The sequence below is a fragment of the Melospiza melodia genome, chromosome 5, assembly GCF_035770615.1.
Source record: "Melospiza melodia melodia isolate bMelMel2 chromosome 5, bMelMel2.pri, whole genome shotgun sequence".
NCBI lineage: Eukaryota > Metazoa > Chordata > Aves > Passeriformes > Passerellidae > Melospiza > Melospiza melodia.
The window spans coordinates 16,578,579-16,595,290 of record NC_086198.1 but is presented as its reverse complement, the minus strand read 5'-3'; the positions used below and the strand labels follow the sequence as shown (position 1 = coordinate 16,595,290).

At 41.6% G+C, this 16,712-nt stretch overlaps 1 protein-coding gene and 1 long non-coding RNA gene across 5 annotated transcripts in view; one reads left to right on the top strand and one right to left on the bottom strand.

Annotated features, from left to right (window-relative positions):
• Positions 1–507: 507 nt before the first annotated feature.
• Positions 508–6,260, top strand: LOC134418304 (uncharacterized). Its single transcript, XR_010027754.1, has 3 exons — positions 508–2,795; positions 4,035–4,121; positions 5,893–6,260. It is a non-coding gene; the product is annotated as an uncharacterized LOC134418304 (long non-coding RNA).
• Positions 4,601–16,712, bottom strand: part of NFKB1 (nuclear factor kappa B subunit 1) — a 65,969-nt gene continuing 53,857 nt past the window's right edge. For all 4 annotated transcript variants that reach the window (XM_063156415.1, XM_063156416.1, XM_063156417.1 and 1 more), the window contains exons 16-24: positions 14,734–14,848; positions 12,559–12,760; positions 10,727–10,896; positions 9,790–9,892; positions 8,779–8,903; positions 7,885–7,951; positions 7,406–7,578; positions 7,094–7,271; positions 4,601–5,486 (exon numbers count right to left, since the gene is read on the bottom strand). In XM_063156415.1, the coding sequence (XP_063012485.1) occupies positions 5,299–5,486; positions 7,094–7,271; positions 7,406–7,578; positions 7,885–7,951; positions 8,779–8,903; positions 9,790–9,892; positions 10,727–10,896; positions 12,559–12,760; positions 14,734–14,848 (1,321 nt within the window). In that variant the 3' untranslated portion in view covers positions 4,601–5,298. The remainder of the gene's footprint in view (positions 5,487–7,093; positions 7,272–7,405; positions 7,579–7,884; positions 7,952–8,778; positions 8,904–9,789; positions 9,893–10,726; positions 10,897–12,558; positions 12,761–14,733; positions 14,849–16,712) is intronic.

The following is a 16,712-nucleotide window of genomic DNA, read 5'->3' as shown; positions in this document are numbered from 1 at the left end:
ACGTGGGCATTGCTCACTGGTGGTGTGGGGGGTTCTGGGGTACGTGTGGGAGAACTCAGACTCAGTTTGAGTTGTGATCACAGTTTTAATGAGCATGTTGATACTTTGGTCTTAGCCAAAGCTGACATACTCCTGAGCGAGAGGAAAAACTTAGAGATGAAAGGGAAATGATTAATGACAGATGCTTTATTGGGTCACCAAAACAACTAACTGCAGTTGCATCTGGTTCAAAACAAGTCCTAATTAAAAGAAGACATGAAAACAATCAAAATATGGATGTGTATGTGCCAATGTTAATAGATTTTGTAAAATAGGGAAAATGACAGTCATGAGTAAAACTTAACAAATGCAGGCGCTGACAAAGGAAATGAAAAAGCTGTTCTGAGAGGCATCATGGGCCAACAATACCAGAGAAATCCTTCAGTTTTTTTGGTGTCCTGGAATCAAGGTGGAATCAAAGCAGCAGTAAAGTCAACATAAGGTAAGAAAGAACAAATGTAGAGAAAATATGATTAATATATACTGCTGCAGTGTATTAGGAAGAGGGCAAGTCTGTTGATGTCTTTCTTTTACATTGATGGAGAAATGTCTCTTCCAGCAACATCTAGATAGAATTTCAAAATGGCACTTAACAGTGTTAAATAAATAAAACTTTGGAGGAATCACTTGTTTAGAGACAATCAAGAGACCTATCTGGAGGTCAGTGATATTTGTTCATCTCAGCAAATGAGTGAAGTTTAAGATATGTAGAAAAACTTCTGGATTGCTAGAAGCAAAACCCATTCATTAATTATTAATTTGGATAACTGTGACCTCATCTAGCCTGTCACAAGTTTTAGGCAAAATCTTGAAAAGAAATGATGTGGTACATGATTAATAAATGATGAAGGCTGTGCAAATAAAGTCTACCAGTTAAACATAACAGCATTCTATTATGTTTTTTTCCCTGTTGCTTTCTGCAGTTACCAGATTGACATAGCAAGGTTTGGGATATTTTAAAAATTATTGCTGTTTTTGAAGGTCAGGAGCTCCCTAAGTAGTAGGTCCATTCTTTCTCAATGAAAATCTTTAATTCAGCACCAGGTGCCATTGTGAAAGATTAGCAATTGCTTAAGCCAAATGCTTGAACTCAAAACAGAATTTAAAGGGGAAGGTTGACTTCCATTATTGTTTTAATATCCTTAATATGTTCTTTTGGTTTCCTGGTGTTGTAGTAGGTGTGTGTTTATAGAAGCTGTTCTCTCACCGTGCAGCAGTGGCTGTAAGGTGTACTTTGGTTAACCATTGTTACTTTGGCAGTGCCATCCTGTGCTGTATTGGTTACATTGTTCTGCCTTTGTCTCAGATCTGGGCAGAGATAGGAAGGCAGCACTGGTAGCCTGTACTCCTGTCAACACATCCATCTTGCCAGCTGGGTGTTGTTACAGCTGCAGCAGCTATAACCTGTATTGCCAGTTCTGTCTGATGGGGGTTTGGCAGCCGGAGCCTTAGGACAGCATTTGGTAGCTGTGATGCTTGTCCTCAGTGCCATTACATTATTGGTGGCAGCAGCAGAGGGGACTGGCCCTGTCAGTGTTCCTTCAGGGTACTTCCTTGCAATGTCTTGTTAAGGACCAGGGAATTCTCTTGTGCTCATGGCCTTTGTTTGCTCCTGGGCCCCTCTGGGCTGTTCTCCACTGATGGCAAAAGCAGCAGCCAGAGTGCCCCACAGCCGTGACAAATGCCCTTCCAGAACAGAACTTGAGAGCAGGTTTGGGAAGAACACTGTATGGTGTTGGCTAATCTGTTGTCCTAAAACCATTCTCTGGCTGGGATTTAGCTGTGAACACATTCTGGGCTTGCAGAGGCCGTTTTGAGCTTTGGAGGGCAGCTGTTTGTACTTCCTGCCACACAAGGAAGACTTATTTTGCTCCAGTTTACTGGAGCGTGTCCTTGGAAGCTTTTTCAAGTTCTGCATTTTCTCTGGGAAAGAAGCATGCAAATGTATCTAAAAATTGCTCTCTAAGTAAGTGTTCATAGTTAGTCTTTCTTGTTACCTGCTGTTTGCATACCTTGTGGTCTGGACAAATATTCTGCCTTGAAGCACATCTTTCTCAGTACTTTTACTTCTGTTAGTTAGTTCCCTTTTGGTTTTGGAGATGTGTAGCAGAGACCTTTTCATTAACTTGAACCAGTGTCAGGAGCAGAGAGATGGGTCAGTGAGTTTCTTATTTTCAGTACAGGAGAGCTGGGGTTTGAAGCTTACAAGCCAGCCTTTTTATTGTCAGAATCATTGTTTTCTTTCTTACCCACTTAGGATACCAGGAATTCATGGTTTGAAGTTTTTAGGACAGGTTTCAGTCCAAGAATTGTGTTTACATAACCTTGCTTTCCAGTCAGATATTACAAGGTAGCAAAACAAAACCCCCAAATTAATTCAATTAGTGTGGAAAACCAAAACTTAAATGAAAAAAGGCCATCTCTGTAAGAAGTAGTCTGTCAGCAGAGACCTGTAATACCTGAACTAGTGCTCTTCTGCATTGTGCATATGGCAAGGGTGACTGGATGGCTAAAAAATTCTATAGTAGTTTGATTTAAATGAGGCCATGGAAAAACATACTCCAGCCTGGGTCTAAGTGGGACATCAGGCTGCTTCATAATGCTGAAAGGAGGAAATCAACTCCTTGGTAATTAACTTGTGTTGTCTTTTCCTGTAGGAGTCTTTTGGAGCCAGCAAAAGTTTGGACTGACCATTGGCCTCTAGAACTGCTTTATTTCAAGGCATGATCACCCAGAAACACCAGAAACTGTGGATGGTGAGTGAGTATTGACCATAAACTAGCAAATGGGCACCAGCATTCCTGTCACTTTACTTGGGGGAAGCAAGAAGAGTGGCTCTTTTTTCTTAAATGTGTGAAAAAAGCGTTTTACTTTCCAGGCAAGGGAGAAAAGACAGTTCATACACCACTACATGTAGGTAAGATTCTTATCCTCCTGCAGTCCATAGAATCTCAGAATGCTGCCTACGTCTTCCAGTGATTTCCAAGTTTGTACATACATGCCAAGATGATGCCAGGAAACATACAACCGTAGCAGCTAATCTAAAATCAAGGGCAGTTGAACTTTCTGAATCTTTCATTTCATATCAAATGCAGAGAACATCTGAAGAGATCTGTTGTTACAACTTTTGCTGCTTTCAACAATTTTCTGTTTATTACTGCAGCAGAGTAGCAGAATAACAGAGCAAGCTCTATTCCACTGCACATACAGATTAAGTTTGGAGGTTTCTCTCTATAAGCCAGGTGTAAACAGATGTGCTCAGCAACAATTTTCTATCTCTAAAAAAAGGGGGAAAAACCAAAAAATATTAAAGTCTTTTTTATTAAATACAATGAAACTGAGAAGCTGCCAGGCTGCCATTTAAAGCACTTCCATACATAGGGCCTAGGGGACCTGCTGTGCATGATCACTAACCTGATAAACAGCTATTATGCAACATCTGGTCACAAAGTGCTTTAAGGAAATACAGATCCAGGTGTCTCCTGGTGGTTTAAAAGCAGAGCTGGTCAGAACTAAAGCTAAAAGTTGTGCATAAAAACCAGGGTGCCCTAGTGACCTGCAGCATTGTAGAAACCTCAGTAAAAATCTCTGCCAGCCCCCTGAGCTGTGCTGGAAATTCTTTGGAAGCAGAAGGTGTGTTTTACTTGAACAGCAGCTCTCCTGGGGCCCAAAAAGCCCCTCCACTCCTGGAAATAGAAGAACTTTTGCCTGTTTCTATTAGAGCTGGAATACAAAGAGAACACTGGAGAAGTACATTAATTGAACAAAAATCTATATGCCTTAGACACTGCCTGGATGATTATACATACAAGAACTGAAAGAACGAATGAATGGCACTTTTAATCTTCTTCTCTGGAAGTAATTTATATTCTCAGTAATTCAGCCAGATTATAAAATAAATTCACAAGTTTTTTTCGTTACTCATTTAATTGATTACAGCAGCTACCACTCTAAACATAACCATTTTCAAGGTTTATTTTGATTCATTTTCTCAGGAGTGACACCCAGGTTACTGAAGACTGAGCTGAGCCAAGAACCACCCTGTCAACGCTCCTTCTTTGTGCCAAAAAAGTTGGCTAGAGGTAAGTGACAGTGGTACAGTGCCCCTCCTGTTTTTTTTTATCATGAACTCTGATGCCTGTTCTGTTTAGTTGTGCCAACATCAATAACAGGACACTCACCATCTCAGAATTGATGTCAGACAAGAAGAAACACTGCTCATGAGCACAGTTACTACAGGAGATTCTAGATAGCCCAAAGGAGAGCTGTCTCATCAGAAATTTGCTGAAACACTAAATAGTTGGTTTCAGTGTAAATGATTCTCTGCTGCCATAATAAGAACTAAAAGAAGAGGCCTTAATCTCAAAGTACAGATGCTCAGCAGTAGCTGATGGTCCTGCTCTCCCTCCATAAAAGATACTTCAGGCTTAAGACAGGTGGCTTGCAACCTTTCATTTTAGTGCTTGGAAATCAGCATGATCTTGTATCGATGCCTAAAATAGAGATGCTAAATCTTCAATACCTCTACTTGAAAAGTAATGTAAGAATCACAGCAGGCACAGACAGGAGCATTAATTTTGGGGTTTTATTATAAAAGTAAAATAAAAATAAGCATTTAAAAAGCACGCTTTTCAAAAAAGGAACAGATATAAAAAAAACTATTTACAAGTAGGAAAATGCCAAACTTGAAAAATTTTTGAATAAGAGGCACCAAAGTTAAGTTTAAATACATTATTTGAAATATACAAGATTCTTTTAGGATTCTCTTTTTTCGCTAAGTTGTCTCTGTTGTGATTAAAGTAATGATTTTTCTTTGCCAGCTATTTTATAAGCTGTTTGCATGCAACTGTGCTGCAAAAATTATGAAGAGAGCAGCTAGAAACTGTATCCTCTGATTGCTCCTGTGCTTAACCTCTTTAGTAAGTTTGTATTATGCATTAACAACTTCTTTTTCATCTGTAAAAGAAAATCCTCACAGACCAGGGAAGTTCAGTAAGTCTTTGACAGCATCCAGACCTGTGTATTAATGCAGCAGTGGAGCCCTGGTTGTTGTAAATGGCTTGTAAATGAACACAATTAAATGTACTTGAGGAAGGAAGCAGTGGCTAGGAGTCGCATGCTGCAGTTGCCATTTGTTCAGGTGAGATTCTTCCAGTGTACTTTTGGTTGTGAGTTCCCTTCCCTCTGGCCAGGATGACACTGATGTAATTTGAAATGTCCCATTTCTTCCTGGAACTATATCTTGCCAACTGAAGATTACTAGTCAGCTATGTAATTGCTTTGCCCTGAGCTTTGATGTCCACAGCCCAGGGCCATTTTGCCAAGTGTTAGTGAGGACTTGCTGCTCAGAGAGTCTGAGTAGGTGAAGCTCAGCTTGCGGAAGGAGGTCTCCACACCACTGTCACACACACTTTCAGGGTCTTGGAATCTGCTGTTGTAGAGCTCACCTGAGGGACAGAGAAAAGGGAAACATCATTTGTGTGGCTTGAGCAAGGTTGCTTTGAGAAAAGCCTAAGGCATATAAAGCAACAGGGTCAAGCTCTTCAATAGGAAAATAGGTCTAACATGAGGTATTGTAATAGGAAAAGCTGTACTGACTGTTTCCAGGCCACCAAAGCATGTGATCTGATGTACTACTGGCAGAGATCAGCTTGCAGTTGGAGGTTGGATGGGATGAGAAGCCTGGTGCTCTACTGACACTAATTCTGTCACTGCAGTTGGGTCAGGACTCTGCCCAACTGTGGTGATGACAGGGCAAAAGGGTCTCTGGTTCTCCGAGTCACACTCTGTGCAAGTGTGCAACTCCAGGATGAGGCTCCTAAAACTTCTAATTCACGTTATTTCAACTTACAGATTTCTTTTTGAGAGCTTTCATCTAGTAAGTGACCCCAAAATAGGAACAAGTCAGTAGCATTCATCACCTGGGCAGGATCCACAGAAGGATCTGTGGACTGTAAGCTGGAACTGAAGGTACGATGTGGGATCAGTGTGGCTAAAACAGTGCTGGTACCTTAAGAGTTCAGTCTTGTTCTTCTAAGCAAACATCTTAAACTGTGAGATGCCCTCTATGTTGCAGAGGGAGCAGAATCCCTCTTACCCTTCAAGATGAATCTAAAGGGGCAGTATGTGTACAAGCACTTTTTTGGGTGGGTGTGAAGGTTTATTCCATGACTGACCAAACAGTTTTCCATAGAGAATAAACTGGCAATGTTAGATTGGAATGGAGTGACTGTGGTGTTTCTTTTTTCTTACTAGAAATACCTACAATGTTTTTACACAGGGTGTAAGTTTCCACATTTGGCTACAGGCAGCACTAGCAGTGTTTGAACAGGAAAAAACAAACATTTTTCTTACTAAACCTGGCCAGGCAATGACTGAACAGCCCTGATAGCAAACTTCTCACAATCTCTCTTAGAAGAATTCCCTTCCCAAAACCACTGTAGAACCTCTGTCATTGAAGGTGCTCAGAACTCAGCTGGACATAACATGGGCAACCTCTTGTCATGTTCCACTGGCCCTGCTCTGAGCAGATAGTTGGCCAGCAGGACTCCTTGAGGTCCTGTGTAACCTAAGCCATCCCCAGTTTCTTTGCCTACAGAACACTGGGCCATTTTGGAGTGCTACACATTGTGGAAGGAGAAATTTAATACTGAAGTCTTGCCAAAAAGTTTAGGAGCCCAAAACATTTTTGTTTATCCAGCTGTGGGGCGGGGGGGGAAGTCAAAAGCAGAGATAATTGCCTATATTCCCAGTACATCCAAGGCATTACCATTAGCAAATGGCAGGTGTCTGGTTTTAGCAAAGGGCAGCAGTAGAATGAATGCTGTCATGCAGGCATGCTGATTCAAGTGATTAATTTTTCCTCTCTCTTCTATGTCTAGCAGATATCTATGATGACAGGAGTCACACTGCAGTAAAATATTTCTGGAACCAGTAAGTAGGTGAAGCAGTGTGTGCAAGAAGGTGTGCAATACTAACAGTCCTAGATAGAGTGGAGAGGGAAAACTGAAAAAAATCTTAAATAAAGCTGTTCATATTTTGCTGTCAGTTTTACCTGTCTCTCCATTTGCAAAGGTGAGTGGTGGTGATAATGGAAGAGATTTTGCTGTGCTGTCCTCCAGGGGAGGCGGTCTGTGTGAGATGGACAGTGCTTCCTGAATTATTTCTATGGCTTCTGTGTGATCCATCTGTCTCAAAGCAGCGATCAGCTCTTGAACTGTACCACCAGACACCTGAAAGAGCAGACATCAGACACTCAGCATGATCCAGGCTGGCTAAAACTGCAGGGCTGCACTGTCTCACTGTGCAGGAGAACAAGGCTCTCTACGTGTATCAATGTTCTTTATAACCTGTTACAGCACATTACCTCATAGTTATCCAGCAGAGTCTTCGATGGGGAAGGGCTCAACCTGAAGGCATTATTAAGTATGCCAAGACCCAGTTTTTGTGCTAGGGTGGACCAGTTTTTGGTTGGATCAGGCAATTCCAATAGTTTGTAAAGCTGCATCTTGGAATTCTCATTCAGCTCTCTCAAATGTCCTGGGGAACAGAGAAATACGTTAGTTTATTATTTATACAAAACATGCACCAGTTAATTTTTAAGCAGAAACAAAGCCAAACTGAGAGTTCAATCCCAGCATTTACAAATGTATTGCTGCAATACTGCAAATGTACTCCTTGTCCTTGAGACATCTTAAGGGGATCATGCTCATTGTATGAGTGAGTGGGTGGGAGGGCACATCATCTCTCTCAGCAGCTCAGTTACAAGCAGGGCAATGTCTTCTGCCACTACTCTTTCAGTACTCAATTACTAGAGGGATATTGTCAAGTCTTTATAGGTGTTACCTTGTGTGAGTAAGTCCTCCAAAACCTCTGCTGACTCGTAGGGTTTGCCATTTAATATGTCATACACCTAAGAGAATACAATAAAGTCAGTATTTAGCAGAAATCTAGTTAGTGTCCATTAAGTCTCAGCAGTCTTCTATAAAATTCCATCTGTAAATCAGCATTCTTTTTCTCTCCCAGGCTCAGTATGACTAAGGATACTGTACAAAAACCTGTGCTAAACTTTAGGGAGAAATCTTGAGAAGTTAATCTCCCTTTATTTTAAGCTGGATCATCTGGCAACTATTTTCAAGACACAGAGGAAGTCTTGGCAGTAAATAAATGGCAGTAGCAGAGACTAGGCAAGGAGCAGCTGCCTGCTGCTACAACCAGTCATTTAAAACAGCCTGGGTTAGATTTTCACCTAAGCTTGGTACCACTCCCCAGCTCCAGATGAGCAGAGATGCTGACTGCTTATCCTTTACATTCACACCAAGCCACATGCACAATAATCAGGTCAGTCACTGTTGGGGTAGAACACAGAAGTGCATTTTCCCACCTCACACAGGCTGCAGTTCTGAAGAACACTCAGCAAAGAAACCCCTTGGAGAATGGGCCTTCAAACACAAGCTGCCCACCCAGGTAAATACTTTCCCATTGAAGACTCTAGAGCAACTGCTTCAAGAACTGCCTGGTCATTTCTGTTCAGCAGCCTTAGTTCAGTGGAGCTTTCTTCCAATGCTGTTTCATCAGGGGAGTTTTATGGCTGAATTAGCTTAATTTTTGATGGCAAATTCATCGAATTAATTGCAGTAATTTTGGATGCAATGAAAGGAGCTGGCTGAGAGAACTGACCTATCCTTTATAATTAGAAAAAAAACAACAAAAAGCTAAAAGAGAAAACAGACCACATACCTCAGACGTGGCTGCCATATCCAGTGGTGTTGTTCCAGGCACAATCCCTTCATCATCATCATCATCATCTTTCACAGAGTCTAGATCAAACAATGGCTCAAAGTTCTCAATGTGAGGATTGGCACCTGAAAAACAAGGAGGGGGGTGGGAAAAGGGCTTCAAGTTGCTTCTCAATAATATTTAAAATATGTTTTCTATGTACTGAATGGCAAATCAGCTAATTTACTCCAGGTGAATGATACTTTATATTAAGCTAGCAAGTGGCTCTTTTTTTCAGTTACATTTAAATGCTGTCACATCTCTGTACAATGCTACTCTCCATTATAAAGAGGGAAAAAAACTGATAAGCTGAGCCTTAGGGCCCAGAGAAAGAGCTCTGGTTGTATCAGCTGACTCCCAGTCCCATGTTGCCTCACACAGCACAGCATGTATGTGATGAAGGGATGGTGTGGTGCTGCTTTTTAGTGTCAGAGAAAGTGAGGGTGTTTTTTAAAAGACCAAGCAGGCAGTCTCAGCAATGGGAGGCTTGGGTTTCTGTTTCAAAGGAGAAAAACTAGGTTTAAGTACAATTGACAAAATGTTCCAGTAAATACTCCAACCTAATTCTTCCCAAGTGACAGCAGTAGGAGACACTACAAGCTGATGCTTCAGTGATGGTAATTTTTTTTTGGCTTTTTCTTTCTAAAGCAGTCCAACACTTATCCCAGATACATAAAAAGATCTGTTCTCTGCTTCTTTAGCTATAAAAGCTACAAAAGATACTCAAGAAACTTCCCAAAGTCCTCTCGAGAAGTTTTTGGACCAACATAGTTTGCCTTTCCAGCCATTAGATGGTGCTGAAGAGTGATTAGTACAGCACCTCAGAGCAGGACTTTCTGAGGAAATTCAGACCTTCTTGCTTTAACACCTGACTTCCTCCACACGTTTAAACAAATTCATTCTGCTTTGCAACCTTTTAACTTGAATTGTCACTGTGAAAGAGAAGTCTCCAGCAAAGATCTATTTCCATACCTGCTGCTTTGAGAACTGCTGCCAATTTTGTGGAGCCCCTTCCAGCTGCGATGTGAAGTGGAGTTGTCCCATCATATGTAGTGCTGTCCACATCTGCATCACCCTAAGATTTTGTTGAATGGCAAAAAAGAAAAAAAATCTGTACCATACAGCTGCAGAGGCTCATGTCAGCATTAACACTGCTACTGTGCAAGTAAGCACCATTCTGTGTGTGGTAGCATAAAAACTCTAGCTGTTGCCTGAAAAGAAGGAGTTAGAAAGGAACCACAACTGTCTACATGCATAGAGTGGTAGTGTGCTCCAGTGATAGAGCAGGAGGCACAGGGTATATCTCCAAATAGGTCAGGTAGATAAAAGCCACTTTGCATCCCCTGTAAAACTTCTGCCATCTGCTTGCCCATGGCCTGTGGGGTGGGAGTGGTGTGCAGAGAATCCTGCCCTCCTGCTGCTCATCAGAAGAGCCAGGCTGGTGGTACATCCATGCATGAGCACAGAGGAAAGCTACACAGCCAGCTGGGGTGTGTAGAATTAAGATACCAGGATCAAGGTGTTATGATAAGATAAATATTTACAGATTACACAACTACATTTCTCTGCACAACTCTATACCTGTTCTACTTTAGACAGAAGAAGGGATTAACTTGTTCATGGTAACTTCAGTGCCTGCCAGCCTTACTCAGTGCAAATTATACATGGCATATGCAGTCAGGTTAGGGTCACAAACTCTAAATTCCTCAACTTGGGCAAAAGCTTCACCAGCAGTGCTGAACAAAACAGTAACATTATCAGTAACTTTGCCACTATACTAGTTCAAGTAATCTGGTCAATAAACAGGACCCTCCCCCCTTACTTCTGTCATTCTGAAGCATTCTGGGATTGTCAACAGCTTTTAAACATGTAATTGAAAAGACCTGGAAGAAAGAAATTCTGCCTTTACCTCAAGCAAAAGGCAGCCTGCCAAGGGGATGTTCTCTTGTTCAACAGCCAAATGCAATGCAGTTCGTCCAGATTTTTGTTCCTGAGCATTGATGTTAACTCCAGCAGCAATCAGCTGTTTGAGGCAGGACATGCTATTTGCCATCACCACCATGTGAATTGCACTGAGACCTACACAAAACAAAACCCATCCCTCATCTACATTAATATTGTAAAATTCAGAAATGTCAGAGTAATGAGTTTCAAAGTGAGAAAACTGTAAAATGACTTACTGTACTTATCTGAGCAGAAGTAACATATTTTGCCTGCTTATACAATAAAAGATGACTGAATCATAGAATTTTTAGGGTTGGAAAGGACTTCAAAGATCATCTAGTTCCACCCCACTCCTGCTGTGGGCAGGGACACCCTCCACCAGACCAAGCTGCTCGAAGACCCATCCCGGCCTTGAACCTACTTTCAGGAATGAGGCATCCACAACTTCTCTGGGCAACCTGTTCTAGTGTCTCACCATCCTCACAGTTCCATCCTCACAGTGAGGCATTTCTGTCTTAGATCTAATCTAAACCCACTCTCTGTCAGCTTAAAGCCACTTTCCCTTGTGCCATCCCTACGCATCCTCATAAAACACCTCTCTCCAGCTTTCCTGTAGGTCCCCTTTAGGTACTGGAAGGTGCTGTAAGGTCTCCTTGGAGCCTTTTCTTCTCCATTCTCAGCTCTCCCAGCCTGTCTGCAGAGGAGAGGTGTTACAGACCTGTGAACATCTTTATGCCCTCCTCTGGCCCTGCTCCAACAAGCCCATGTCCTTCTTATTTATGTTGGGGGCCCCAGACCCTAAGGAAGTACTCCAGGTGGAGGCTCAGGATGAAGTTGATGGTGTCAATAAATACATTCTTTGTGCATAAATTGGAACTTGGAGAGTCAAAACCATGGAAGGAAAAAAAATCAAATTACAAGGTGGAACAGAAGGCAGGAACTACAGAGCTCACCTAGAGCATCTTTTTGCCTCAAGAGAATAGCCTTAAAAAGAAAATCTGCATCTTGGTGTCAAACAAGTAGGTACCCCACATTGGCCCCATCTGCCACTGAACATCTCTTCTAGAAAATGGTTCGGAGAGTAACTGATATATTTTAGTATTATCCTCCTGTAAGGTCACAGTGACCTGTCATCTCAAGAATACCTGCACCAGAAAGATAATAATAAAGCCTTTTTTTAAAAACCCAACCAACACCCAACCAAAAAACCTCTCTTCCTGAAGAACTGAACACAGTTTTTTGAATTCATGACGACATTTTTAGGTCAGACGTTTTACAATCTATTAGATCAGGAGTACTGGATTGAAGTCCCCTGCACACTGAAAAATGGGAGAACTGTCTCTTTGTGGTTATTTTACAGGCTCTAATTCTGGATGGTCACAAAGTTCCAGATATGAAACTCAATACTAGTGCAGAAACTATTTCTAAGGGGATTTCATTCACTGGGCAGGAGGAAACATTTTCTTCCGGGGGGATTTTTTAAAAAAACCAAGGGTGGCATAAGGAACAAGATGGAACAGAAGTGCTTGAGGTTCTGTGATATTGAAGAGAATGTACAGGGACAAAAATCAAATCCATGCTGTGTCATGTGACCATTACCAATCTTCCTGTTCTGTATAACCAGAAAACTGACTCGCCTGTGTTCTCTCATCTGTGCCAAGGGCAGCATATGCAAAATGGGGAAAGATGTTATTTTCAGGGTCTGTATCTACCTATGTAGCAGCACAGTGTTGGCAGGAATTGTGGTGTGTTTGTCTAGTAGGGAAGGGTGTAACATAAGCCATTATCTTTCCATACCTTCAGCATTGGGGAGGTTGACCATGGGAGATACCTTCTCGTGCCTGAGGAGTAGACTCAAAATCTTGTCATCTCCTTCAGTAGCAGCTAAATGTAAGACAGAATTGCCATGGCGATCCAGAAGGCTGACATCTGCTCCAGCCTTCAGCAAGTCTTCCACCACCTTTGCCTGCTTTGTGATTACTGCCAGGTGCAGGGGGGTCTGCAAGTGACAGAAGGAAGCCATAAGAAGATAAACAAAGCTGTATCACTTGTACAGAAATCTCTGAAACCCATAAAAGCTCCTAGTGTGAGAAGATTGTACGCATATGCAAGATTTTAGTTGGCTTTGGAATGGTGTAGCTTCTTTTCTACTGAAACTACAAATAGGGTTTCTAACGTACTGGAAATAAAAGCTGCCATGCCAGTGTCAGCCGCTGGACTTCGGGAGGAACAAAGATGCTGCCTGCTCTATAAGCCAGGGCACTGACCTGGCTATTTGAGCATTGCAGTGCAAGGGACCTGGGAAATGAGATCATCCCTGTGCCCCCCACACACTGCAAGCCTGCTTCTATGGCTGCCCCATCACCAAGTTCATGCCACAGTGGGAGCACATGTGCTTTCCAGGCCCTACTCAAATCCTTTAGTAATGAACCATGCTTTCATTTTGCTCCTGAATCAGAGATTTGCAGCCATGGGCATAGGAGTTCCTTATGGCTGCACAGAATAGAAGAACATCCTGCAGGTTCTGTGCACTTGTCAAACTGCAAAACAATTGTACATTTATGCCATGTGTGTTGAAGTAGCTGATCCCATCTGCACATTCCCCATTTCTGTGCACCTGCAGCACTGAGCAGTGCTCAGGCTGAGAGGTTTTGGGACCTTCCAGAGGTTGGTTGCATACTGCATTCTTGTCAGTTCTGAGCAGCATCACACTGAACATACATATGCATGTATTTAAACAGTAAGCATTCTAATGAGGTCTGGAAAATGGTAATTCCAATACTAAAATAATTTAAAAATTGAGTAAGATTCCATATCTAGATTACCTTGACAGAGGACTTCAAAAATAAAGACTAATTCCAGCTCTGCACAATAAGCTTGTGTTTGTCAATACATCTATCAACACATTTGCAATTAATTACTGCATCTGTAAGGTATATGTCAGCTTTCAGAATATCTGCAGAGAAGGGAAATTCTAGCCCAAGTCTACATTCTCTTCTGTCAATGGCTTAAGGTTTGAGTTGAAGGAAGGGAGAGCTGCAGAGGTTCTGTATTTATCAGGGATCAGGTCAGGGATTTATTTACGGTGTAGAGCCCAGCTTTGCTTCCTGTTTCTGTTAAGCACAGGGCACAGAATTCAATTCAGAATCTTCTGCTTACTATCAGCAGCCTCCACATTTCAAACTTACTTTATAAGAACATAAAAATGTGAAGGAAACCAAGTCAAAATAAACCTCCTGGGACTACCTATACGGAATTAAAACCTGCCTTTACTGTTCACAGCGAAGCAAATGACACAAGTGTCAGAGTGCTGCTCAATGGCATGCACAATCTCTTTATAAGAGATTCTTTTCCAGGCAAGTTCCCACAGCTCTTTTCAGAACTTGAATTACAATGCAAACGGGCCAGACTATAGCTGAGGAGACAGAACTGTGCCTGCCAGTTCTTTTCCTCCTAGATTAAAGACAAGAGGATGGGCTTTTCTCAGTTACTGCAGAAATGAAAGGGAAATCTTGGTGCTCATGTGATGGGCACAAATACAATCTGGGCTGTAGGAATGGCAGAGGTTATTATGGCTTCCACATGTGCCTACAGATAACTGATGATGCAGGAACTGACTCATGATCCCAAGTTAAGCAGTGTCAGAAAGGTTAGAGGAGTCCAGAGCTGGCACACTGTAATCCACACCTCTGGTTTAGTGACAGAGAAGCCAGATAGTGAAGCCATGAACTGAAGAATTCACTCTTTTTGGCCTGTTCCACAGTTAGCCCATGGAGACATTTCTGTTACCATCAAGAGAATTATGGACTAAACCAGTGACAACATGCTCTCCTTCCTCCTCAACCTTCCAGTATATTCTTCTTTCTAAACTTGTTTGCTTCAGTCTGATCTCTTCCCACCGACAGCAAGTTGTGCAGTTTCTTTTTTACTGGCTAAACAATCAGCAACACTTATACCCCCACAACTGCTCACCTGATAGAGGTCATTTCTCATGTTAATGATGTTATTGTAATTCAAACGGGGCATCACTTCCAAGAGGTTTTTCACCAGCTCAGTGTGAAGGTGGATAATTGCTAAATGAAGGACGCTGAAACAAAAACAAAAAACAGATTAACAAATTTACACTGTTTTCAAGCTTATTACAAAAGTTTCCAGGCTTTGCTGTAGATCTGAATGCATTCTGATATAAACACTTGACTATTAGAAATAATGATTCCAACACTACGTATCAAGACCTAAAATGAATCCCAACACAAACAAAAAGGTCAGGAGGTAACTGTTTAACCCCTCGATCACCAAAGCAAACTCAGGATGGCTTTTGCTGGCCCTCAGCATTACTTAACTACTAGGCTAATATACAAAATGTGTGGCACAAAAGAATTATTTCAGAAATCCTCAGATTCTCTGCTGGTTTACTGTTTTTTTCATATTTTGAATTATGCAGCAGATAAACACTTTTTACTGTGAAAACCTTCCTGCAGAATTTCCACAAGCCTTTCTGCTACCAAAGCAGATTTTCCCTTACGGGTTTCCCCAGATCTGTGGGTTTTTCTTTATTTCGTTTTCAAACAGAAAAATTACTAAGGACTCAGGCCCAGTGACTAACAACCACAGGATCTGCAACAGTGGCCAGAGGCATCATGCCAAATAAGCACCTGTTTTGAGACATGAGTGACTGCACAGCAAGTCACTTCACTTCTACTGGGTTAATGCAATGGCCCTTCCTGTGCTCTTCTCCAAAGGCAGGTCCCTCACCACCAGTGAGGGCTGGACAAGCTACATGGCACCAGGAAAAAGCAGGTTATGAATCCATGACTCCTGGCCCACAGAGCTCCATTTGCCTTGCTACCTTAGGACTTCATTTGAAAATCATGCCCTTTATTTTGGAACATACCCTGCCAAGCCCTTCATTGGCACACCTTCTAGACTCATCTTTGAGCAAGTTGCTGCTGACACAAAATATCAGCACAGGACATGTGGTGTGTCTGTTATGCCACTCCAGAAACACCTGAACAGTCTCAGATTTACACTTTTGTCAGAGAAATAAAAAGGAAGTTCCATGCCATTCAGGGCAAGGAGTCATCCAGAAATTGAGACAGAGAGCAGTCAAAACCAGAAGATATTTTTTTAAATAGGAAAAGAAATTTAAATTTTTCCTTTAAAATAGGAAAAGAAAATTACAAACCAAACTCATCCTTAAAGGGCATTTTTTGCTGATTCTATATACTGCTGCTGGAAGTATCATGGCACCTTCCCTCCTTCAGCTCCCCTGTGATCTACAAACAGTCTCACCATTACTGGAAAAGTGCTGTTCCCTCTGCTCTGACAGATGCTTTTCATCCTGCTCTGTATCATGCTGACAGTTTATTTCCAAATCTCCAAACACATTTGTTCTTCTACTTTTGTTCTCATTTCAGCAGCAAATATTTTCATTTTACCTTACCGTTATATGTGATGCTGCTGACTAGACCACAAAAGGTCAGTTCCATTTCTTAAACATTCCTGCATGAAAAGATGCATTTGAGCACCACTGCAGAGCCATCAGATATGTACAGAGCAATGGTACTGGTATAAATACAGTCACAGCCAGTGTTACTGAGTGTCCACTGTAAATATACACTAATCACAGATTTCTGGGTTCTGTCTCAAGGCCATAAATTGTTGACGGCCAAGTTTTCTGAAAGGCTTAATCAAAAACTTTCTAGTTGCCATATAATTTTAATTATTAAAGTGCAAACCAGGGCAATTTATTAATTAATTTTGACCTTTTTCTTCTCCCCCTAGAGAGCTGGAAGACAATCACCAAAGCTTTGCTTTATCAAAAAGTTGTGAAGTAATACAGATATGTATTATGCTCATATTAATATGCTCATATGCTCATATTATGCTCAGAATAAATCCATCTCAGGAGAAAGGCAATGTGAACTTGAGCCTCACATACTTGCAGGTAT